Genomic DNA, 26,464 nt, shown 5'->3' on the forward strand with positions numbered 1-26,464 from the left:
GGGATTGGATGAGTTCTTGGAGGAGAAGTCCATTGCCTGCTATTGATTAGGTTGACTTAGAAAGTAGCCACTGCTATTGCTGGCAGCGGTAGCATGGAATGGACTTGGTTTTTGGGTGCTTGTCAGGTTCTTATGGCCTGGATTGACCACTGTTGGAGACAGGATGCTGGGCTTGATGGACCCTTGGTCTGACCCAGTATGGAACGTTCTTATGTACTATTTAGTCATATTCTCTCTCACATGCACAAATGTACTTAATTTGAATCTAGAAGGGCAATATTTATTTATTTATTTGTTTGTTTATTTATTTAAACTTTTTTTTATACCGACATTCAAGATGGTTATCTTATTATATTGGTTTACATTGAACAAGGGTAGAGAGAACTTTAAAGAGAAACTAAACAATAAACATAACTAGGAGGCTTCCTTTATTTTTGTTCAAGAGAAAGACTCTGTATTGCATTTGTATTTTTGAAAAATGGATATTTGTTTCTGGGTGGGAAGATACAGATTTTTCCAGATTTATACAAAGACTCAAATTTGTAGGAAGACATTTCTGGAGATGAAAAAGAAGTGGTGTCTCTACAATCACAGTTTCTTGTTCAACATTCAAAGTGTTTCCTACATTTTTTTTGATCCATTCCAGTTAGGTTTTTTTCTTGATTCAGAATAGTTTATTTGTAATGACCAAGGTTAGACAGGTTTATACAGTGAACTTTATTTAGTCTGGAAGGTTCAGCTTATGGTTAATTTTCATTTTACTTTTTTCTGTTAAATGCCAAGCCCTCATTGGTGGTTCTGTTGAATCTCCTATTTGTGGGCTAATTACGATCCTGCAATGAGTCTATTGTTTGTTATATTTTCTTTCTACCTATTACGTTTGATATAGAGATGATATTTTTCTCAAGTTTCTTTTGATGGAATATTTTGAAAATATAAAAGTAAGGTTAAGAAAAAAAATAGAGGTTTATTATGATTCAGCTGGAAGAAGCTACTAGGTAAAAAAAAAAAAAAAAAAAAAAGGGTCTTCATTTCTGTATTAGTTTGCACATAATTCTATTTCTTTATTATTTTGCTAGTTTTGCTTTAGAGGTAATGTATGTAGAGGATAGAAAATAAGTGATGATCAAACAATTTCATTATTTTTCTTAAACCTAGGACATAGCTTGACAGATCCAGAGAAAAGAGATCTTCTTGCCATTGCAGCATCTCTCTATGTGGCCGTACTGATGAGATCACAGCGATTTCTGGAAAATCCAAGGTATGTCATTTCCATTAAACAACTTTTTATTATGGCATTTTCACAGGTAGATTAGAAACTGAATGCACCTCTAACATGATTTCAGTTTGCAAAAGTTCTAAAGCTAGCTTTATCAGCGACTAGATTTAAGCCTGCTGATTTTGGCACTCCTTTCATATAGGGGTGGCCACATCAATTACTCAACCGGGTTTTGGGGATATGACAATAAAAAGAATTGACTGTTGGAAATCTCATAGTTTTCACAATTACATTAGATTATCCGTGCTGTAACATGTATTCTGTTTTGGCCATTTCTACTGGACAAATAGATCGTGATTTAAATTTGAATTCCCTTGTTCATCTTGTAAGGAATTGTAGTTAATATGAACATCAAGGTTTTGGACTAGGTAACAGGAACATCTAGAAAAAATTTGCATGTTATGGAGGCAGTGCATGCAAATGTTCTATCATGCATATTCATTGTAGATATTCTGAAAATCTGACTGGCTTGGCGGGTCCCCAGGACAGGGTGGGAACCACTGATCTAGAACATATGAATAAGTGGAATTTGTGATTGTACCATTTTGACCTATGGGATTGTCCAGGCTAAGGGGCAAGATCTCCCCCTCCCTCTGAAGATGTTTTATATTCCCCTGGGAGATAGCAGTCATTGTTATAATTAAGATTCATAGGAATCTAGCTTATTTGAGAACTCCTTGCTGACCAATTGTCATTTGGTCCAACATTATCTCCTAGAATAAGCTTAATGTGCAATCCTAAAAGACCATAGAATTACAGTATAAAAAAAGTGAACAGAACAGTAGCCAAGTTCATCTGTACCACAAATTAATATGTCCTCCAGCTTCTACACACAACATTTATGTTCATCACTCTGCTAAGTGTATTGATGTCTTCATTTTGGCCATCAAACTGCAAATAAAGCTGGTATATCCAAAGCAGAAAGCCTGTGAGGGAGTCAGTTGGACCTTTAGATGATCGAGGGGTTAAAGGCCATCACGGAAAGATTAAATGATTTCTTTGCTTCGGTGTTTACTGAAGAGGATGTTGGGGCAGTACCTGTACTGGAGACTGTTTTCATGGGTAATGATTCAGATGGACAGAACCAAATCACGGTGAACCTAGAAGATGTGGTAGGCCTGATTGACAAACTGAAGAGTAGTAAATCACCTGGACAGGATGTTATACACCCCAGAGTTCTGAAGGAACTAAAAAATGAAATTTCAGACATATTAGTAAAAATTTGTAACCTATCATTGCAATCATCCATGGTACCTGAAGACTGGAGAATAGCTAATGTAACCCCAATATTTAAAAAGGGCTCCATGGGCGATCCGGGAAACTACAGACTGGTTAGCCTGACGTCAGTGCCAGGAAAAATAGTGGAAAGTGTTCTAAACATCAAAATCACAGAACATATAGAAAGACACGGTTTAATGGCACAAAGTCAGCATGGCTTTACCCAGGGCAAGTCTTGCCTCACAAATCTGCTTCACTTTTTTGAAGGAGTTAATAAACATGTGGATAAAGGTGAACCGGTAGATACAGTGTACTTGGATTTTCAGAAGCCTTTTGATAAAGTTCTTCATGAGAGGCTTCTAGGAAAAGTAAAAAGTCATGGGATAGGTGGCGATGTCCTATCGTGGATTACAAACTGGCTAAAAGACAGGAAACAGAGAGTAGGATTAAATGGACAATTTTCTCAGTGGAAGGGAGTGGACAGTGGAGTGCCTCAGGGATCTGTATTGGGACCCTTACTTTTCAATATATTTATAAATAATCTGGAAAGTAATGCCTTACACCCCCCCCTCCCTGTGTATATAGCTCCTTCCCTCCCGCCCCCCCCCCCCCCCCCCCCCCCAGTTTTTAACTATTGCCTCGGGCTCCCTGTTAGAGCCCTCCTAACTCTTGTTTATGCTGTTATGCTGTTATCCACTCCCACATCCCTGTTCTATGTATTTTCTACCTGCTGTTATAATGTAAACCGATATGATGTGTATTTTAATGTCGGTATAGAAAATCTGTTAAATAAATAAATACATAAATGATACAAAATTGTTCAGAGTAGTTAAATCACAAGCAGATTGTGATAAATTAAGGAAGACCTTGTGAGACTGGAAAATTGGGCATCGAAATGGCAGATGAAATTTAATGTGGATAAGTGCAAGGTGATGCATATAGTGAAAAATAACCCATGCTATAGTTACACAATGTTAGGTTCCCCCCACACAGCCTCCCACCCCCAAACCCCCCCCCCTCTATCCACCTTCCCTCTTCCCCATCTAACCCACCTTAAGACCTGACCTGCTCCACCCAACATGCTCCGATCTACTTTTCAGACCCCTATCGCCGATCAATCAAGACTCCTGTTTAACACTTTCTTTGTTAATTTGGTTTATTTGCTCTTTCAAGAAATGACTTAATAGTTCTATTAAGTAATATCGTATTCATATAAAATTTCGGTTAGAATGTTACACAAGGTTCTAAGTTAACTATATGTATTATGTTGTTCTCATGTAAACCGGAGTGAAGGCAGAACGCAATACTTCGGTATATAAAAAAAATCCAAAATAAATAAAATAAATAAATAAATATTAGGTGCTACCACCCAAGAAAGAGATCTAGGCATCATAGAGGATAACACATTGAAATCGTCGGTTCAGTGTGCTGCGGCAGCCAAAAAAGCAAACAATGTTGGGAATTATTAGAAAGGGAATGGTGAATAAAACGGAAAATGTCATAATGCCTCTGTATCGCTCCATGGTGAAGACCGCACCTTGAATACTGTGTACAGTTCTGGTCGCCGCATCTCAAAAAAGATATAATTGCGATGGAGAAGGTACAGAGAAGGGCGACCAAAATGATAAGGGAAATGGAACAACTCCCCTATGAGGAAAGACTAAAGAGGTTAGGACTTTTCAGCTTGGAGAAGAGACAGCTGAGGGAGGATGTGATAGAGGTGTTTAAAATCATGAGAGGTCAAGAGACCAAGATGGCCGCCCTGTAAGACGCAGCGAAAGAGCTCTTGTCTACACTTACGTTTCCTTTGCCGATTTCCTGCTGTTTCAACAGCGAATTTCAGTGTCTGAGGGATGCCGCATACCAAGCGAAAAGCAAAAATCAGAAATAATTTACCTGGAAAAGAAAACGGCATTCAGCAGACGAAAATTCAGAGCTTCTTCGCTTTAACTCCTAAACCGCTGGAAGCGAGGGCCGCTGAGGGTGAGACCTCGGAGCTCGGGTCAATCCCGCTGGTCGAAACGACGTCGCTAAGCCCGGGGGCTCCGCTGATGCCATCCCCACCCCGAGGACAGAGAGAAGGTGAAGTAGAAAATCAGCCGAGCCCCGTAAGGGAAGGAAGGGAAAAATCGGCACTCTCTGAGCTGGGCAGAGAAAGTGGAGAGAAGGCGTCTGAAGCAGGTGAGAGAACTCCCAAGGGAGAATTGTTTCTCTCCCCTGTAACCCCCACAATGGCTTCACCTGAACCTAACATCAATCACACAGAAACAGAAGAGGTAAATATTATACCTTCTACGATTTTTGCTTTAAGAAAGCCTCCTGTTGTGACTCTTGAAACAGTTTGGAATGCCCTAACTTATATTGAAACCGCGATAACATCTCTAACTAAGGCATTCTTAGAGATGAGCAAGAAAGAAATGAATACTGAGAAAATAATTCATCAACATCAGGGAAGGATTGAGAAGATAGAAGCTTAAGTAACAACTATGGAAAAAACTCAAGCTACTTTAATTAAGTCTGAAAATTTAATGGAAAAAAAAGTTTGAGACGTGAAAATTCTTTAAGATTCATGAATTTAAGAGTGGTAAATTTTCCGGTTATGGAAAAAATTTCACAAGCTGAATCATTTAAAGATTACCTATTGGAAGGGCTTAAAATTCCAAAAGAACTGATGCCTGTAATAACAAAAGCCTTCTTTATTTCTCGTAAGTCTTTAAATATTGGAGATCAGAATGAAGTGGAACAGCAGCCTCTGAATCTAACTGAAATTATTGAATTGTCATCTCAAACTGAGGTTAAAATTAGAGGAACTATTCTGGTATCGTTTGCCTTTGAACACAATAGGAATATGGTTTTGAGATTTTTCTTCAGAAATAGAAAGACTAAATATTATGGACAGAATATTTGGATCTACCCTGATATTGTAAGATGTACTCAAGAACGTAGGAAAGCTTTTCTGCAAATGAGAATGGAAGTGGTAAATAGGGGGGCAACTATGATATTGAAATACCCTTGCAGATGTGTTCTGAAATATCAGAATGAGACGTATATATTTCAAGAGCCAGAACAACTGAGAGGCTTTTTGGTTGGGAAGTCTGAAACTGTGTAATAGATAGTGGGAAGTTTCTTCTTACACGGAAGCAATTGCCTGTGTTTAAGATAATTGTTATGTGAGCTCCATTTTCTTTCCTTATCTTGGTCTCCGAATTTCCTTAATATAGAGAGATTTAATTATATGATGTTATAATAATTTTCCATAGAAAGAAGTTGTATAATCTCATTAATCTGTTGTAAATGGATATTGTATTATATCTTGAAAATGCAAAATTAAAAATTAAAAAAAAAAAAAAATTATGAGAGGTCTAGGTCTCTTTGGCAGGCCCAGGTCTTTGGAATGCATTACCTATTGAATTAAGACTCCAGAGTAATATGAAAGAGTTCAAAAATGCACTGAAAACCTGGCTATATACACAAGCATTCCAAGTGGAAGCCAGTTAGTAACCTATTACAATATGTTATTAATTATATTTAAATTGTTATTTTACTTTAATTTTTAAGATGTTATGTTATTTGTCATACATGGTGTAGTTTTTAATTAGTTTTAATGTATATTTAGTTTTAAGTTAGATTTTATGATTCCTTTCAATGTTTTTATGAATTATTGTATGCTATGTTGAATTTTATTGTATAGAAACATTGTAAACTGGTGTGAAGGTTTATACCATCATCGGTCTAGAAAAAGCAGGAAATAAATAAATAAATAAATAGAACGGGTAGATGTGAATCTGTTATTTACTCTTTAAGATAATAGTCTAGGGGGCACTCCATGAAGTTAGCATGGGGCACATTTAAAACTAATCGTAGAAAGTTCTTTTCCACTCAGCGCACAATTAAACTCTGGAATTTGTTGCCAGAGGATGTGGTTAGTGCTGTTAGTGTAGCTGTGTTTAAAAAAGGATTGGATAAGTTCTTGGAGGAGAAGTAGATTACCTGCTATTAAGTTCACTTAGAGAATAGCCACTGCCATTAGCAATGGTTACATGGAATAGACTTAGTTTTTGGGTACTTGCCAGGTTCTTATGGCCTGGATTGGCCACTGTTGGAAGCAGGATGCTGGGCTTGATGGACCCTTGGTCTGACCTAGTATGGTATGTTCTTAACCATAATGAAAGAGGCTTTAGCAAAAGGTGAGTAAGATCAAAGCAAATGAGAATTTATTGCCTTTGCCCATGGCTAAAATTCATCAGTGTCAGGGCAGAAATTAAAGAGACATTCATGGTGTGAGGCCCACTGGGCTGCATGGCAGTAAGGTTATCATGGCAGGCCAGATGTGATGGGGTATATACCAATGGAAAACAGATGTGATGGGGTATTTACCAATGGAAACCAGATGTGATGGGGTATATACCAAATGAAACCAGATGTGATGGGGTATTTACCAATGGAAACCAGATGTGATGGGGTATATACCAAATGAAACCAGATGTGATGGGGTATTTACCAATGGAAACCAGATGTGATGGGGTATATACCAATGGAAACCAAGGTATATGTACTAGTCTGAATGGCCTGTCTGAGGAGAATTTGTGCTATATCTCATCCTTGTTTCACCTTTATGGTTTTATTGTAATCCGGTGTTATGCAGTTTTGATTTCATACGTAAACCATCCCGTTTATCTTCCCTCTGTTCTAACAGAGTTGACTACATTATTGTAATGAAAAGTCCTAATAATCTGGTTCCTGAGAAAACTTGTATCAGGACCTACAAAGGCTACAATAAATTATTATATATCCTTGATTGTTTTTATATTAATACGTGTCTTGTTAGGAAAAATGTTGCAGTCTCATCTTATATGCTGATATTTCCTTTGTATTGATATGTGGTGAACAAAAGGATTGAATGTGTGGGCTGACGCATGCTATGTAGGTGTGAGTCCCAAGATTATTGCTGCAGCACATGTTAAAAATAGAATTACTGGGCATATGGATAGATGTGTCGAGGAGGACAATGATGAAAGTCATTTCCACAGGAAAAACGCCGTTTAACCTGTGGAAATGAGCTTTTATTTATCTGATGAATATATTCTGCCTTTCAGGCACTTCAAAACCGATTACATTCAGGTGCGCTGGGTGTTTCCTTGTTCCCAAAGGGTTTATAATCTAAGGGAATCTTTCACTAAGCTGTGTTAGGCCATTTACAGTGCAAAAAGCACTTTTTTTTTTCATAATAAATGACCTAACACTGGGATAACACTAGATATTTGAAATATCTCTTGTTAAATGAGCCCTGGTAATGCATACTATTAAAATTAGCTCATTAGCATGCCTCTGCATGCTAATGAGCTCATTCATAGCCTGAAGTATGCTAATCAAATAACGTGGCTGGTTGAAAAATTCACAAGCCGTATTATTTGAATTGAAATTGGCTACAACTCAAGAGTTGTAGCCAATTTTCCCTGGGTGCTTTGGGATGTTAACATACCTCCCAATACACCCAGGACCCTGTCTAAGGTGCGCTCTTTGTCCCCACTGGACTGTCAGTGTCACGTTTGTAAGTAAGGGGAGAGTCCAGAGGTTAAGCTAGGGTGGGGGATGGGTTCACTTGACCATGAGGAATCTTTTAAGGTTTATTGGGGTCCCTAACCCCGGCCACTGGACCACCAGGGTCATTTTGTTTCCTTAAATGGGGGGTCCGGGGGTAGGCTAGGATAGGGAGGGTGTCTCAGCTTCCAATAGAAAGCAGATGTGATGGGGTCCCGTTAGAAAATGACCCCCTAAGTTAGCTGGGCAAACAATGATTTTCAGATAACATTGCCAAATAATGTAATGTTTTGGCCAGCCGCAGGAAAGTCCCCTGACTGTCCGCACTTATCCCCGAATGACAGCAATGCAATCGAGAGGCCACCATTCCCCTGGGTCTCTCTTGGTGTGGATGCGCGCGATGCTCCAAGGCACTTGAGGGCTCCTTGGCAGTGATGATGTCACACGGATGGATAGTTAAACCCCAGCCGCGCACGAATACTTGCCTCAGCAACATGTCCTCCTGCTTGCTTGTGTGTTGCTCGCTGTCTGTGCTTTAACTTGCTTTGTCTTGCTTCTTTGTTAAGAAGATAACAAGTTGCCCTTTTGAGTCCGATCAAGGGTCCATAACGCCTAGCATCCTGCTTCCAACAGTGGTCAATCCAGGTTACAAGTAACTGGCAAGTACCCAAACATTAAATCGATCCTATGCTGTAAGGCCAATAATAGCAGTGGCTATTCCCTAAGTCAACTTGATTAATAGCAATTTTAGGTCTTCTCCTTCGGGAATTTATCCAAACCTTTTTACACCCAGCTACACTAACTGCACTAACCACATCCTCTGGCAACAAATTCCAGAGCTTAATTTTGTGTTGAGTGAAAAAATATTTCTCCAATTTGTTTTAAATGTGCTACTTACTAACTATGGAGTGGCTCTAGTCCTTCTATTATCTGAAACAGTAAATAACCAATTTATATTTACCCATTCTAGTCCTCTCACGATTTTAAAGACCTCTATCATATCCTCCCTCAGCCGTCTCTTCTCCAAGCTGAAGAGCAATAAACTCTTTAACTTTTCCTGATTGGACAGCCATTCTATCGCCTTTTGTCATTTTGGTCGCCCTTCTCTGTTCCTTCGTACACCTATATCTTTTTTGACATGCGGCGACCAGAATTGCACACAGTATTGAAGGTGCGGTCTCACCATGAACTGATAGAGGCATTTTGACATTCTCCATTTTGTTTGCCATTCCCTTCCTACTAATTCCTAACATTCTAATTGGTTTTTGACTGCAGCAGCACACTGATCTGATGATTTAAATATATTATCCACTATGACGCCTAGATCTTTTTCCTAGGTGGTAACAAAGTGTTCAGGTCCTGAATTTCCCTCCTAATTCTCTCCCCACTTTAAAGCAAAACCCAAGTTCTCCCCATTTCTCTTCACCTGTTGTCGAATGACTGCTTGCAAAAGAACCCCTTTAGATGGCTTTCCTCAGTCTGACGCTCTGAAGTCTGTAGTGATGTTGCAGTAACTACTGCTGTGTTATTAACAAGATCTAGGTGATCTTCCTGCTTGCTATTTGTTTTGTATATAACATGGTAATACTATATAACATGGTAATGACAGCAGTTAAAGACCAAGTGTTCCATCCAGTCTGCCCAGCAAGCTTTTTATGTTCGTAACTGCCGCTCCATGTAAGTTACCCCCATGTTTCTGTTAAGGGTAGTAACTGTTGCTTAGTGCAAGCCTACCCTCTTGCCTTAGTAATATTAAAAATCAAAACCAAGCAACTGTCAAACCCATAACAAAATTGCTGCTAGCACCATTTTTACAGTGAGAAGCCTTCCTGATAATTCATACAATGCTGCTGCTTGAAAGTGCTTTGCTTTTGGACTTAGCCGTAGAAGCAGTCCTGCGCTTTTTCCCTAATATCTGCGTATCAGTACCTTAGACCGTAAAAGTCAGGGCCCAACATTGGTTGTTGACTGAATCCAATTCTTTTCTCCCCTCTTCCGCCAGTGAAGCAGTTGTCATTCGATGAAGACGATCCACCTTTTTGGTAGACCTTCTCAGGCGGTCCAGAGAAGGGCGACCAAAAAGGTGGATGGTCTTCATCGAATGACTTATGAGGAGAGATTGAAAAATCTAAATAGGTACACCCTGGAGGAAAGGAGGAGCAGGGGTGATATGATACAGACTTTCAGATATTTGAAAGATGTTAATGATCCAAAGACAACGACAAACCTTTTCCGTTGCAAAAAAATCAGCAGAACTAGGGGTCACGATTTAAAACTCCAGGGAGGAAGAACCAATGTCAGGAAGTATTTCTTCACGGAGAGGGTGGTGGATGCCTGGAATGCCCTTCCGGAAGAAGTGGTGAAGACTAAAACTGTGAAGGATTTCAAAGGGGCGTGGGATAAATACTGTGGATCCATAAAGTCTAGAGGATGTGAATGAAGAGAAGAGGCATGGGGGGTGGCTTGCGGGAATGACTGCTACTACCTGGAGATTAATATCCTTATTCAATAAACATACACACGGTTAATGTCCTTATTCAATAAACATATATACGGTTAATGCAACTCCAACATTGCTCTATGCTTCAACGGCAAGAGGAAATGTGGAAAAATGGATTTGCATCCACAGAAAAGCAGGGGAGCCAGGGGAGTAGCTTGCTTGTTATGGCGGTTACTACCCAAACAAAATAAGCCTGATACTTCACTTTCAACGCATAGCCAGCATAGCTCTCTGCTTCAATGGCAGGGAGAATGAAGAAAAGATGATTTATATTAAGACAACTACCAACAAGGACTGAATTACATAGTCTGGGTACAATAAATAATCATGGGTGTAACTTGCTTGTTACAGCAGTTACTACCCCGAATCAAGCCTGATACTTCACTTGGAATACATATCCAGCGCAGCTCACTGCTTCAACGGGGAGGAATGACAGAAAGAGGATTTATATTCAGACAACCAACAAGGACTGAATTGCACAAGCTGGGTAAACAAGCGTGGGAGTAGCTTCCTTATTACGGTGGTTACTATCCCAAACCAATTAGCTAGATACTACACTTAGATGCAGCTCCAGCACTGCTATCTACATTGATGGCGTGGGTGGAAGGGAAATAGAACCAAAAAGTTACTTTAAAGGGTCAAGAGTAACAGATAAGTATGAAAATAAGTGTGAAAGCTTACTGGGCAGACTGGATGGACAGTTTGGTCTTCTTCTGCCGTCATTTCTATGTTTGTATGTAAACTAATTGGTTAAGGGTAGAAATCTCCATGCCTTCTGTTAGGGGTAGCAGCTGCCTATTCATGCTGATTACCCCTTCGCACCCTTTTCTTAATTTACAAGTCTAGCCTTCAAGGATCCATAGGGGTAGATTTTAAGAAAAGCATGCACGGGGGGGGGGGGGGCCTAATCTTACAAACATACGCGCGGCGACGAGATCGGGCTTCTTCCAGTTCCCTCCCAGTGCGCTCCAATTAATAAGCGGACTGGGAGGGATCTTTCCTACCCCCTACCTAATCTCCCTTCCTCTTCTCCTCTCCTCTCCTCTCCTCCCCACCCCGTAAACCCTTCCTCCTACCTGTTTAGTTTTTTATTTTGTTGCTTACTGCTCCATTGGAGCATTAGCAACTTGCACAAGCCGACAGTCCCTTCCCCGGCAAATGGCTGCTGTACTGGCCGCCTTCGGCCCGGCACTTCGCGTACATGTGTGGCCGGGCCTTGTTGAAAGTTGGCTTGGCGCGTGCAAGGCCCAGCCACGCGCATAAAGCCACGCGCAGCCGAATAAAAACCTATCCGATGGCGTTTATTCCATGCCTTTCTGAATTTGTTTAGCTTTTGTCATCACCACCTCTTCTGGAAGGGCATTCCAGGCATCCACCACCCTTTCTGTGAAGCAGTATTTCCTTATCGTTCTGAGTCGTCCCCCCATGAAGTTTTATTTTGTAACTTCCAGTGCTACTGTTCGCTTTCTTCCAGAAAAGGTTTTTAGAATAATAGTTTGTCATATGCTCTAAATTATACGAGCTTGTGGTATAATTTTTTATCACATTGGACGTTTTCTGAATCTCAAAGTTTTGATTTTGTGAAATAGATTGTGTAATTTATGGTATGGGAAGATATTCTGTACCACATGGCACCAATTTGAGCCACGTTGTGAGATAGCTGAGCAAAACTTTAGGCTGGAGAGAAATGCCACCCTGACTCCAGCCTCTTTCTCACAAGATTCCAGCTTTATTATAACAGCAGTCACAACGTAGAATGATGGCCGTGTCCACATAGGTCAGAAATATTACAGGAGCTGCCTTTTCCTGGAGATGCAGGCCACCTGATCCCAGCTGGGCTCCGCCTTTTATCCTGCCCACAGCAGGGTCCCTCCCACAGAGCTCTCTCTCCCTCCATGGGTTTCAAGATGGACCAGGCATCTAGCTTGGTCTCACACAGGTTACGGATAGGTGTGTATTTAATTTTTTATTTTTGCTCATCACCAAAGGATAAGTCACAATTATTAATTGTTTTTAAAGCTGATATAGATAGGAATGGACATGATTTATCACACCCACCAAATAGTATTTATTACGAAACTATGTTACCGTAACTCAATGGCACCTGTTTAGTTGATATAATTTAATAAATTTAGCAGCATTAATTTGTGCCTTATTGTAAACCGTTGTGACAGTATCTAACTTAACGATGGTATAGAAAAGATTTTAAATAAATAAATAACTAGGTAGTTGGGCCACTCCTTTCCACATGTATTTATAGTGTAATTATTTGATTGCATTACCCTTTTGAGGATGATCAGAAAGTGGTTAAGGGATAACACTGCAGTTCAAATTGGAAATCCATGGATTTCATACCCCGTTTTGCCAAAGAAATATCTTGTTTCACCTACATACCAGTATAGTTATTGGGTCTGGGAAGGGTCTGCCACCCCCTAAACACTAGCAGTTTTTTGGGGTGCCATAATATATAACATGATGTAGTAATGTCATGGGCTCTTGAACTGCTAGCATGCCTAGAAAATAGGACACATGTTTCTTGTGGGAAGCAGCTATGAAATTTTTAATGAATTTCAGCATTGAGCTTTATTTTATGTGAAACATTTCCTTATTTATTCAGCAGACCAGTGTTTGTGGTACTGGTGCCTCCCACAACTGTTCAATGGATTTTACATCCTATGGTAACATTCTGAATTCTTGACATGCTACACTCCTATTTTCTATGGAAACATAATTTGGCTAAAATGAATCCAGCTATTTTATGCTTCTTTGATGTAGTTGATATTGTCAGACCAAAGCTAATGTTGTACAGTTGAAACTTGGTGCTTTGGCTTCAATATTGTTGACATTAGTAGCTTAGGAGGGGGAGTGGAAGAGGGACACCAGGTGTGGCTAGATCACTGCTATCTCTTGGGTCCACTAATGTAATGTTTATACTTCTAAACCCAATTGCCCTGCAGCACTTCCTATGCGTTGCTTGTGTTGGCTGTTGAGTTTATTTTCCTATTTTCTGCATGGGATTTACTCTTTCATCATTTATATGACTTGGGAAAAAAAAACCAGTTGAACTGCATACCCATTATGCTTGATTCTCATTACACCCAGAAGAATGCACATAGTCTTTTGAAATAAAGTTATGTGCTTTGAAAGAACTAATGATTTTTCATAAAACTGATTCACAAGGATGAAAGCTATTGTAAGCAGGCAAAGCTATTAAAAAAAACTCTTCGCAATCCATGTGTATAGGGTGCGTATTATGTACATGTGTGTATCTCTCTCTCTCTATATATATATATATATATCTATATCTATAGATATATATATCTATATAGATCTATCTATATAGATATATATAGACACACACACCTATATATCTATATTTACACCCAGACACACACACTCATCGATATATACTGTATATGTATGTTTCTTTTTCGTTCTCTCTGATATATATGTATATCAGCTTTTATTCTTGTGAATCAGTTTAGGAAAAATCGTTATTTCTTTCAAAGCATATAACTTTATTAGCTTCAAGCAAAATATATATGGCTAAGTCCAACACTCAGCCCTGGTTGAAAATGAATCTCCTAAATTCCTGCTCTGTTTTCTTACATAGAAGAGATGATAGCGTGTCTTTCAGTACATGCATACATATATAGTGCAACGTTGGTACTAGAAGAGATGATAGCTTGTCTTTCAGTACATGCATACATATATAGTGCAATGTTGGTACTAGAAGAGATGATAGCTTGTCTTTCAGTACATGCGTACATATATAGTGCAACGTTGGTACTAGAAGAGATGATAGCTTGTCTTTCAGTACATGCATACATATATAGTGCAACGTTGGTACTAGAAGAGATGATAGCTTGTCTTTCAGTACATGCATACATATATAGTGCAACGTTGGTACTAGAAGAGATGATAGCGTGTCTTTCAGTACATGCATACATATATAGTGCAACGTTGGTACTAGAAGAGATGATAGCTTGTCTTTCAGTACATGCATACATATATAGTGCAACGTTGGTACTAGAAGAGATGATAGCTTGTCTTTCAGTACATGCATACATATATAGTGCAACGTTGGTACTAGAAGAGATGATAGCTTGTCTTTCAGTACATGCATACATATATAGTGCAACGTTGGTACTAGAAGAGATGATAGCTTGTCTTTCAGTACATGCATACATATATATAGTGCAACGTTGGTACTAGAAGAGATGATAGCTTGTCTTTCAGTACATACATACATATATAGTGCAATGTTGGTACTAGTGCTTGATGAATACGTTTCCAGCGTTGCTGGCAGACCAGCGCTGAATGCTTCCGGGAGCGTGGTAAGCTTTGGATGGTGGTGGGTGGGTTGAGAGGGTGGGGAAAGGGGGCAGGTCTTGTATTTAAATATCTGGCAGTATATATGTGTGTGGGGAGTGGTCCTTGGGCTGCTATGGCTTTGCATCTTCATTAAATAATTTTTGGAGTTTTGAGGGGAGGAGTTTGGGTGCCTCTCCTGAACATTTTTTTTCAAATTATTTTGGGGAGTTGGGGGATCGATCCTGCTTGCCTGCAAGGTTATTATTATTATTTTTTTTATTACTTAACCTGCTATATGTTGAATATAGCCAGTTAGGTTTAGGGTTATCCAGATAAATATACCCGGATAACGTTAAACCTGCTCTCCATCATGCCCAGCGGATTAGTCCAGATATTAAAAGCTGCTTAGCTAAGTTTAAGCACTGCCCCCAGGAACGCCACTGCATCATCTGTCAAGTTTTAGTCAGGTAATGACTTTCAGGCTGACAGTCAAGGAAGATACTTAATCCTGAATTTAGCTGGGCAAATCCTTTTGAATTTGAACTTCTTAATGTTCTTAGATCGTAAACCTTTCATTATTGCTCCTTGCAAAATTGGCAGGTATGCACATCATCTGTGTTAAGACCATCCCGGTGGAAATTTGCACTTTCTTTCAAAGTTCTTAGAAATAAAAAAAAGGGGGGAGGGTGTAGATAACAAACCTTAGCTTCTGTTTGTGTTTTTTCTTTTGGAGTCTTCACCTCAATACGTTTTCACATTGATACATGATCTTTATTTTCCTTTTGTTTGTATTTATTTATTTTAAATATATTCTGCTTTTCAGTCATTTTCAAAGTGGATTACATTCAGATACTTGTAGGTATTTTCCTGTCCCCAGTGGGCTCACAAAGGGGCTGATGTAATAAGGTGCGCTGAAGCTGCCACGGGTTTGTCCGCGCCTCTAAGCGAGTTTTCCCGCGCAAAGCCCCCATATGGGTATGTAATAAGGATTTTGTGCACGGGCAGAAAGCGCATTCAAACGCGCTTACAGACTCCTGGTTTTTCTGTGTGACTGCCTGCTAATGGCATGCAAAGGAAGTGCTTATCAATTTACAGGCAATGCAGGGAATTCGGGTTAGTGTGGGTTTTAGAGCCTGGGTCAAGGCAGGAGGTACGTGAAAGCACTGGGTTTTTTTATGCTTCTGCGAGTCAGCCATGCAGTGGACAGAATGGGATAGAGAGAAGGCAGCTTCTCAATGAGGCAGAATCTCCCATCTGCATTTCTCGTGCTCACCAGCGCTTGGAGTCCGATCATGAAGGACTTAGTTATTGCTCTGCCCACCTTCACATCAACTTCTGGACCACTAATTTATTCATTTTTTTTGAAAAAGAACGGCTTTTGCCCTGAGAATTAATTGCAAGCGTTCACACGCTGATAAGTGTCCACATGGGTTTCTGCACATTTATTACGTAGGGCCATTAGCGCACATTACTGCACGCATTGTGGCGCATGTTTTCTGTGCATGGATTTTCTATGCATATCTAATTAGCATATGCAGCCGTTATTACATCCTGTGCTGGCACTGGTTTTTTCCGTGCGCGGCAAACAAATCCACGCTGAAAAATCAGCGCGGGTCTTATTATATCATCCACAATGTAAGTTTTTATTCCTGAGGCAATAGAGGGGGTAAAGTGACATGCCCAAGATCACAAGGAGCAGTAGTGGGATTTGAACCCTGGCTTCCAAAGTTTGCAGCCTGCTGCTCTAACCACTAGGCTACTCCTCAATTCTGACTTTGAAAAAGATTGACTTTACTGACAGTCCGTTATTATATATTCTTTAGTTATTAACAATCAATCTGAAAGTGATTCATAGTAGAATGCAAGCAACATTTCTTAGCTAAAAACAGGAGACAGGCGAAGATGGTCATTTGCGAAATGCCATTGTATTGATTACCTCATCAGAGCTCTAATGAATTTGGCAGAGAAGATCAATCTGATTGTACTTGTCTTCCTGTTTGGATTGGAGGTGTTAGGGCACCCACAAAGCATTTAATTCTGTTGCACTATAAAACTCCAGCCTGGCAGCTCTGGTGCTTCCTTGGATCAAGAAGGTATTGTACCAGATACCAGCTCTACAGTCTGACTTAGAATCCTCATATCACTTATGTAAATAATCCAACGCTATTCTTGCTCACATCTTATCTTGAGGTTTGGCCTCTGCCTCCATCCCATACTCCATTGTATATAGTAATTTATTGTATTTAATAATTTATCTTTCGTTCTCCCCCTCTTTTTTTTCCTCCTCCCAGTTAAGGCAACCTTGTTATAATGTAACTTTTATGCTCCTTCTAAATGTCTCTTGTTGAATTGTTGGTTATAGTTCTGCTTAGTTCGATGTAAACCGAGTTGATTTGATCTGTATCAAGAAAGTCGGTATATAAAAGCCTTAAATAAATAAATAAATAAATAATAGTCAGAGAGAATCATTCTGGTGTAGCATGAAGTGATCCTGTAGCAAGGGCCTGCTCTTCAGGTGATGCATTGTCCTTTCACACCGAGAACGAATCTCCCAGGACTAAGAGGGAAGGATTAGGTTGGTTATCATAGTTAGTGATTCAATTATTAGGAATCTAGATAGCTGGGTGGCTGGAGGAAGTAAAGACTGCCTGGTGCGATGGTGGTGAACCTCACGCGTCACCTAGATAGGATTATAGACAGTGCTGGGGAGGAGCCGGCTGTCGTGGTACATGTGGGCATCGAGTACGTAGGAAAATGTGGGAGAGAGGTTTTGGAAAGTAAATTTTGGCTTTTAGGTAAAAAGCTGACATCCAGAACCTCCAGGGTAGCATTCTCTGAAATGCTCCCTGTTCCACACACAGGTCACCAGAGGCAGGCAGAGCTCCAGAGTCTCATGGATGAGACGATGGTGTAAGGAAGAGGGATTCAGTTTTGTAAAGGACTGGGCAACCTTTTGGGGAAGGGGGAGTCTTCCTTGCATGATGACTCCGCCTTAACCAGAGTGGATCCAGGCTGCTGGCGCTAATCTATAAAAAGAAGATAGAGCAGCTTTTAAATTAGAACAAGGGGAAATGTGACAGTCGCTCAGCAGTGCATGAGTCAGAGGGAGGTCTCTTTGAAGGATACTAATGAAACAGGAGAGATTCCAATATATAAGAATATTATGACTGCATTTGTTATTGTATTATTGACTGTTCCTACATTTTACTGTGTTGTAAACCGTTACGATGGCTTGTCTTAGTGACGGTATATAAAACCAAATAAATAAATAAAACAAATAAATAAAAGCAAAAGTAGTCCATGTGCCTATCAGTAAAGACTCACCTGAGCTAAAGGATTCCAAATTATCCCTTTTTGACTGAATATCAAACAGAAAACATGCTTTGAAATGTCTGTATTCCAGTACTAGAAGTCTAAGAAGTAAGATAGAAAGAGTAACAGTGAAGGATGAGATAAATAGAAATAATTGGCATCTGAGACCTTGTGGAAGCAGGATAACCAATGGGACAGTGCTATACCAGGGTACAGTTTATATTGCAATGATTGGGAGGATCAATTTATGGGATGCTAGCATAGAGTCCAACAGGATAAAGATATACAAGAAACTAAATGCATAGTAACTACGTTATTTTATTTTAAAAAATACATCTTAATCACCTTCCTGATTGCATCTCTGAAAGCGATTTTCAACACAATGATAACAATTAAAATGGTATACACAGTAAAAACAAATCTCAAAAGATCAGTACTACCAGAGACAATTCTTGATAGTCACTCACCAAACCATTGACATAAACCATGTTTTTAATTTCTTTTGGAACCTCATTACCTTTTCTTCCCTAAGATCTTGTGGGAGACTATTCCACTTGTATGAAATTGTAAAGGAGAATAATCTATTTGCTGTCTGCTGCTGCTGCTGAAATGTTTTTACCTCAGGATCTTGTAACAGATATTTGTTTGTCGACTTTATGGTAAAAATCCTATGTGTATTGGATAACAGTATAGCGATAGGAGTATACTGCCATCCACCTGGTCAATGCACAATTAAGTTCTGTAATTTGTTGCCAGAGGATGTAGTTAGTGTAGCTTGGTTTAAAAAAAAAGTTTGGATAAAAATTGGGCATCAAAATGGCAGATTAAATTTAATGTGGATAAGTGCAAGGTGATGCATATAGGGAAAAATAACCCATGCTATAGTTACACGATGTTAGGTTCCATATTAGGTGCTACAACCCAAGAAAGAGATCTAGGTGTCATAGTGGATAACACATTGAAATCGTTGGCTCAGTGTGCTGTGGCAGTCAAAAAAGCAAACAGAATGTTGGGAATGTCATAATGCCTCTGATCGCTCCATGGTGAGACCACACCTTGAATACTGTGTACAGTTCTGGTCGCCGCATCTAAAAAAAGATATAATTGCAATGGAGAAGGTACAGAGAAGGGTTACCAAAATAAGGAGAATGGAACAGCTCCCCTATGAGGAAAGACTAGAGGTTAGGACTTTTCAGCTTGGAGAAGAGACGGCTGAGGGGGGGATATGATAGAGGTGTTTAAAATGAGAGGTCTAGAACGGGTAGATGTGAATCGGTTATTTACTCTTTCAGATAATAGAAAGACTAGGGGGCACTCCATGAAGTTAGCATGGAAGTTAGTTCTTTTTTACTCAACACACAATTAAACTCTGGAATTTGTTGCCAGAGGATGTGGTTAGTGCAGTTAGTATAGCTGTGTTTAAAAAAGGATTGGGTAAGTTCTTGGAGGAGAAGTCCATTACCTGCTATTAATTAAGTTGACTTAGAAAATAGCCACTGCTATTACTAGCAACAGTAACATGGAAGAGACTTAGTTTTTGGGTACTTGCCAGGTTCTTATGGCCTGGATTGGCCTCTGTTGGAAACAGGATGCTGGGCTTGATGGACCCTTGTTCTGACCCAGTATGGCATGTTCTTATGTTAAGTTCATTAAGCAGCTATTGGGCTGGCCTAGTTACTCAGTAGCAATAATGTGCACTGCCTTGCAGAAGTCCTAGGTCTGACTCCTAGTTCCAGCTTTTGCTCCACAGGTCAGCTGGTTTGATGATGCTTCAGAGGCAGCACAAGCAGCCCCCTGGTGTAAGAGCATCTCAGCCATTGGTTTAATCGTTAACACCTGTCTGCGGTCTACTGCACCCAACCAAAGACTGTCACTGCCATTGTTGGGCTAGAAGGGAAATTCCAATTTAGCTGATATCCCAAATGAATAAGAGAAAACTGCTGGTTCCGAAAAAATGAATAAATCAACATATGTACGTTAATCAGTGAAAAGCATGCCAAAGAATCCCTGCCACGTTACAATGCTTTTTTTTTTTTTGCCAGATTTTTATAAGCAATTACACAATACAGTTTTCCAATATGGTCCAGTGCATAGTTGTGGATTTTTTTGGTTTTTGTGTAAATCAGGGCTGAGTTGACCCCCTACCTCCCCCGTGCATTTTTAAATTCTCTTTATTTATTTGTTTTTACTATATGATATTTAACACATGCGTACTTGATTTAAGTGAGAGAACGATCAAAGCTTGACAAGTCAAATGGAAGTAGGTTTGTGGTGCCTGTCTGCGTTTTGCCTGACATTGAGATCTGGGTGGTTTAGTGATATATAGGGGCTTTACTGTATTTTCCATGTAATTAAAAGAAATGTTTTCATATTTTATATCTTGTTTTCTGATCTACCTTGGTTAAATGCAAACAGGTACTTGTATTCTGTTTATCCAACAGGTAAAAACCATCTTGCAATAAGTGCATCAAAAATTATGAATATTTGAAAACGCAGCTAAGTTATTGCATTGTTTGAAGTTTTATAAACTTGGTGGGGGGAAACTGAGCGGTGTTTCTCAGGCCGGAGGCACAAAACCAGGCGGAGTTCAGTCTTTTCTAAAGCAGATGAAACTTTATTCAAGTTACAGCACTTTAACCCTCCCCCACTCCCTGGGCATGGATTTACCTCTCCTGGAGATGCAGTGGCCTCCTGATCCCAGCTGCTCTGGCCCTCTGGACTCTCCCTGTCCCAGCATGGGCTCGCCCACAGAGTTTTCTCCTCCTCCTCCTCTGTGGTGTTTAAGGTGGACCAGGTCTCTGCACAGGTTTGAAGGGGGAAAATAGAGTCACAGTGTCACACTTGGATTGTTTGCAAATGACCATTTAATGTCTGTAAAACTGCATATCTTTTTATTGTACTAACTACAGATTAAATACAATAAAATGTGCCTTGTTTGTATTAAAATTATATATATATATATATATATATAAAACATTGCTTATATCAGTAGATTATATATTTGTATATCTGTTTCTGAGTATTCTAGTTTTCAGCGTTTTTCTTTTCTTTGATTGTGTGACTGGCACTGGATGCGATAGAGAATAGACTCATTATCGTAGGAGTATTTCTGTGTTCCCTGCAATGATTCCGAAAGCTCCTGCACACTTCATCAGTATTATTGTAATTCTTTGGCTGCAGGATATTTGGCAGCTGTTGCACCCCACTGGCAAATCCTATTCATACTTCTTTTCCATTCACTGCGGCCATTGGAGAATTGATTTCTCTCTCTTCTACTCTAACCTTTCCCAATTCATTTTGGATTGTTCAATGTGAAACATTTTAATTTCATATCATATAGCTATTCAGCTTGCAATCCCCGTTTTAACCTGTTACCAGGGTAACAGCATAGCATGCTTTCTTTAGGCAATCAAGTTTTTATTTCACATGCTTAATGTTGCATTAAACTTTTTGCATTTTGTTTAACCCCCATAAATCTGTGTTTTACAGGGCAATGTACTTTCTGATTTGGGTTATTCAAGAGCGTCTTAGTGTTTGAAACAAAATGTCTGAAGACGATGCCAATAAGAGGAAGCTTATTTGAGATAACCCAAATGACTGTTGCCAGACTGGTCAGAATTTGGCTGCATTAATAGTGTATTCTCCTAGAAAAGATTTAGACATGTACATTTGTTTTATAGTACTGCCAATAATTTATATGTCTTAATCAGAACAACATGCCAGAATGCATTGCTAACCCACACATTTTCATGGCCTTTAGGATATTATAACAGTGCATCTTTCATCTCTTTATTTTTGTTTTGTTTTTTTAGTTGTACTTCGGAGAAACACGTTTATAACCACAGAAAGTTTTCTGATTAAAGCACAAAACAGTTACATTTAACCTGAAAAAAGTTACTAAAATAAGGAATTTAAATGTCAGATATCCTGACTCCCAGCATGGTCTAGTTCACAATTCCATCATCATAGTAGGTGATGGAACATACAAAGGGATATTGACATAGTATCTCAGTATGACATTTTAAACTCTAAGATAGAATGCTGTTCAGCAGCTTCTGGTATACTATAGCTTATGTCTGGGAGAATACTTTCAAACAAATGCGTGCAGCAGCATAGATGCACGTATATGGCCACAAGCAGATTGTATGTATTTTATAACCCGCACATATGATATATAGGCGTTTTATAAAATATGCATATCTGTCCCACTGCACAAACAATATCTGAATTATACCAAATGATATAAACCCAATGACTTTCTGCCATCATATTAAGCACTCCCAGTCAAAGACCTTCACTGCTTTTCCTATAATCATAAATTTGTTTCACTTTTTTTAATGCAAATAAAATTTCAAAACTTGTCTTTCACTGGTTGCAACACATGCATGCACACTACATGCATGCACACAATATATGCATGTATATAGGCTTGCATGCAATGCATTGAATGTGTGAACTTTTCCATTTTAAAACTAAACATGCGTATATTTTATGTGCAAATATAAAGTAGGACTTGTGTAAAACACGATTTCTAAGTGTCAGCTGGTGAGTTTTAAAACATGTGCATGTAAATGAAATGAACCAGTTTACCAATTAGTCCACCAGCTAGCCCAGTCCTCCTTCAGGTCATCGAGGTTTGCCTTGTTCTTCCCCCAGTTCATTCGGACCCCCCACCCAGTCAACACTACCCAGTAAACACGTTTAATATTGTGCCAGATAATGTGCAGGTGTAAAAGGGAAATGTAGCAGTGTAAATGTCTTTTAAAATAACTTAGGAATGCAAGCGTTGGCCTGACTCAGCACACCCAGACTACCCCTTTCTTTTTACTCGCGTATATGTTCACGGGAAAGGGAAAATATGCAATATTTTTATAAAATAAAGAATATGCAAGTAGAGGCTACTTACGCATGCATATGCTAATTTTTGTTTAACATTTTGAATATTAACTCCCTAATGCCTGCGATTATATAAATTATTTTCAAATGTTAGTGAAGTCAATAGACAAAAATATTGACCAAGACAATGAGAAGAATAACTAGCACAGGTTAATATTTAGTTTAGTTATAGTCTTTTATTTAAAGAGATTGCACAGATTAAAAAAAAAAAAATAGAAATCTAGCCGACCATAAATTATTTATTTCCATTTCTGTTTCTCTTATCACATCTAAAAGTAGGCTCCAGGCGGAGCTGAAAAAAATAAATACTATAATCACACAAAGACACTCATCAGTTTAAATTATTGATACAAAAACTGCACGTAATGCTCTACCTCGATAAAAATGCAGTTGCTCCTCCTTCTGTGCAAATTCCCAAACCTATCACCCCAAACTAAAACAGAGCAAATATTCCTACAGTTATTTATTTATTTTGTGCTGTTATATACCGTTAATCTGTAATTCATTCTTAACTGTTTACAGAAAAATTAAAAACAGTAAATTGCAAAACATATTCTTCATACAATGGACATTAAAAAGCAGAAATAAATATTATAACTAAATCTAAAAATTAAATTATTCGATACAATATCGCAATAAAAAAACAATAAAAAGATAAAAACAGTAAAATAAAACTTAAAAAGCTAAAATATAAGGCTGTTCGTCAAACGCCTGTCATAACTGGTAATTCAGGTGTTATATGCCTTTTTAAAGAGCCACATCACCTCCCTTTGCTAAAGCACAGTAAAAAAAAATGGTTTTAACCCGTATTCTAAATAAGTAAATCTGCAATCAGACAAGTATGTTTTGCTAGCAAATCCACATAGGGCCTACACATGAGAGAAATTTCTGCCAAGCTTTCATGCCATTCAATGAAAGGAAGTGCCATAAACATCTATCGACTGAGTATAAGGCAGGAGTCTGTACCACTGTTCTTTCTAAGCTGTGCGCATGTGCATGCTCACAGGACGTGAACCCTGCGCACAGCAAAATATAACGGTGAATTTTAAAAGCCCGATGTGCACATTAATTAGGGGATGTGGGAGAAGCTTGGACTCATGCGTGCCGAGCAGGATTTAAAAGATGCCGAGATATGCATAATATCTCCCAGAGTGCGCACATCTCAAAAGCTTTCAGAAAGTGGTGGGGCGGAGCTTCGGGGCATGAACTGGAGATGTGCACGTTAATTCTTTCGCGACCTGGCGTGCACTAAGGCTCCCTGCCGCATAACTTCACTTCTGCTATGGATGATGTGCAAGTAAAAAAAAAGATAATAATAAAGAAAAATAAGTATATCTGCGAGATTTTAAGCCTCGGGGCTAACTGGAGGTAGTAAAGGCTATCAAACCATGGGGAGGTAGAGGACCTGCCTCTTAACTGGGAGAACTGGGGACAAACAGGCAAAACTGGAAATGGCACCGGCACGCGCCCCTTTTCATGTGATAGAAGCGGGATTTGGGTGCCCACTTAAAATTTGGCACACATTTGCAGGGCCAGGCTATTTTATAACCAGCACGCATGTGCGCATGTATGTTATAAGATGGCCGCATCCCTGGGGCGTATGTACGCCGTGCGCCTGCGCACCGGTTTCAAAGCTGCCGTCCCTCTGCGCACAAGAAATCCCAATATTATTTCTATTATATAAAATGCTTATCCACTCTTCTTATCACCTCCTATTTAGACTGCAGCTTGCTCTTCTCTGGCTTCCTTTTGAGCCATCTTTCTTCACTGCAGTCTATTCAGAATTTGCCTAACCGGCTTATCTTCATTCAGTCTCACTATGACCTTTGTAACCTTAAATCTCACTTTGGGTTACCATATGCGTCTGCTTAAAGTTTGTTCCTCTTACTCACCTAAATGCATTAAGTGTGCAGCTCCTCATTATCTCCATTTCGCTCCCCCTACATCCTTCCTTGGGAACTCCCATCATCAAGCAAGCTGCTTTTATCCATATCCTCCTTCACTGTCCGTTCCAGATTCCTTGGTTTCCACCTCCCTGCACCGTATGCCTGGAATAGACTCCCTGAGTTGATGCATTGTGCTCCATCTCTGGGCACATTCAAATTCAATCTCAAAACTCACCTTTTTTGAGGCGGCTTGTAACTCCTAACCTCTTCTCTACAATAAATCCACGTCCCAGTGACTCTTGTTTGTCATGTGTGTTTGTTTTGACTAGATTGCAAGCTCCAGTCACTTAAAGCACTGTGCATGTCCATTACCACTTATAAATGGTAGTATTAGTACAACAGACACCTGGGGTACAGTTTCTAAAACCTCTAGCCTTGTTCCTGTGCTACCTCCAGCTCTGCAGTCCTGCTCCAGCCTCTCTCCTGACTTTCTGATCCTGAACCTGCTCCATGTTTAGATACCTTCTATGGTTTATCAGCCTTGTCTCAACCTTCATTCGGTCATCCCATCTCGCAGGGTACCGCTATTCCTAAAATACTTTTTGATAGTGACCAGTTCATTATCAATAGCTCAGTGCTAGGTCATGCAATGCCTTAAATACAATCGACAATACTATGAAATGTATCCTGTTAGTTATTGGCAACCAATGCAGTTCTTGAAGGACCGGAGAAATTTCCTAGAAATTAAGTGGGCAGTGTTATTTTGGAGCAGCTGAGATCTCTAATATTTTTTCTGCCAAGCCCATATATAAGACATTACAGTAATCGTTGATTGTAATACTGTGCATATGTCTTTCTTTTCCACAAATAATTGTATCTGACAAAGCAGAAGGAAATGTTCTTAACCACAGATGAAATTTGTTTATTTAACATCAAGTACAAATGATAAAGGGGATGGAACAGCTCCCCTATGTGGAAAGGCTGAAGAGGTTAGGGCTGTTCAGCTTGAGACGGCTGAGGGGGGATATGATAGAGGTCTTTAAGATCATGAGAGGTCTTGAACGGGTAGATGTGATTCGGTTATTTTCACTTTCGAATAATAGAAGGACTAGGGGGCATTCCATGAAGTTAGCAAGTAGCACATTTAAGACTAATCGGAGAAAATTCTTTTTCACTCAACGCACAATAAAGCTCTGGAATTTGTTGCCAGAGGATGTGGTTGGTGCAGTTAGTGTAGCTGGGTTCAAAAAAGGTTTGGATAAGTTCTTGGAGGAGAAGTCCATTAATGGCTATTAATCAATTTTACTTAGGGAATAGCCACTGCTATTAATTTCATCAGTAGCATGGGATCTTCTTAGTGTTTGGGTAATTGCCAGGTTCTTGTGGCCTGGTTTTGGCCTCTATTGGAAACAGGATGCTGGGCTTGATGGACCCTTGGTCTGACCCAGCATGGCAATTTCTTATGTTCTTAAGTTTGGCGACAAACGGTAGGTTAGCGATGGGGCGAAAATTGGCCGG

The 26,464-nt window shown here is 39.4% G+C and overlaps 1 protein-coding gene across 3 annotated transcripts in view; it reads left to right on the forward strand.

Moving 5' to 3' along the window:
* PCCA (propionyl-CoA carboxylase subunit alpha) overlaps positions 1-26,464 on the forward strand; it is a 714,772-nt gene that overhangs the window by 393,500 nt on the left and 294,808 nt on the right. For all 3 annotated transcript variants that reach the window (XM_029604503.1, XM_029604502.1, XM_029604504.1), the window contains one exon: positions 1,159-1,261. In XM_029604503.1, coding sequence (XP_029460363.1) covers positions 1,159-1,261 — 103 coding nt within the window. The remainder of the gene's footprint in view (positions 1-1,158; positions 1,262-26,464) is intronic.

This window comes from Rhinatrema bivittatum, chromosome 5, assembly GCF_901001135.1.
Source record: "Rhinatrema bivittatum chromosome 5, aRhiBiv1.1, whole genome shotgun sequence".
NCBI classification, from domain to species: Eukaryota; Metazoa; Chordata; class Amphibia; order Gymnophiona; family Rhinatrematidae; genus Rhinatrema; species Rhinatrema bivittatum.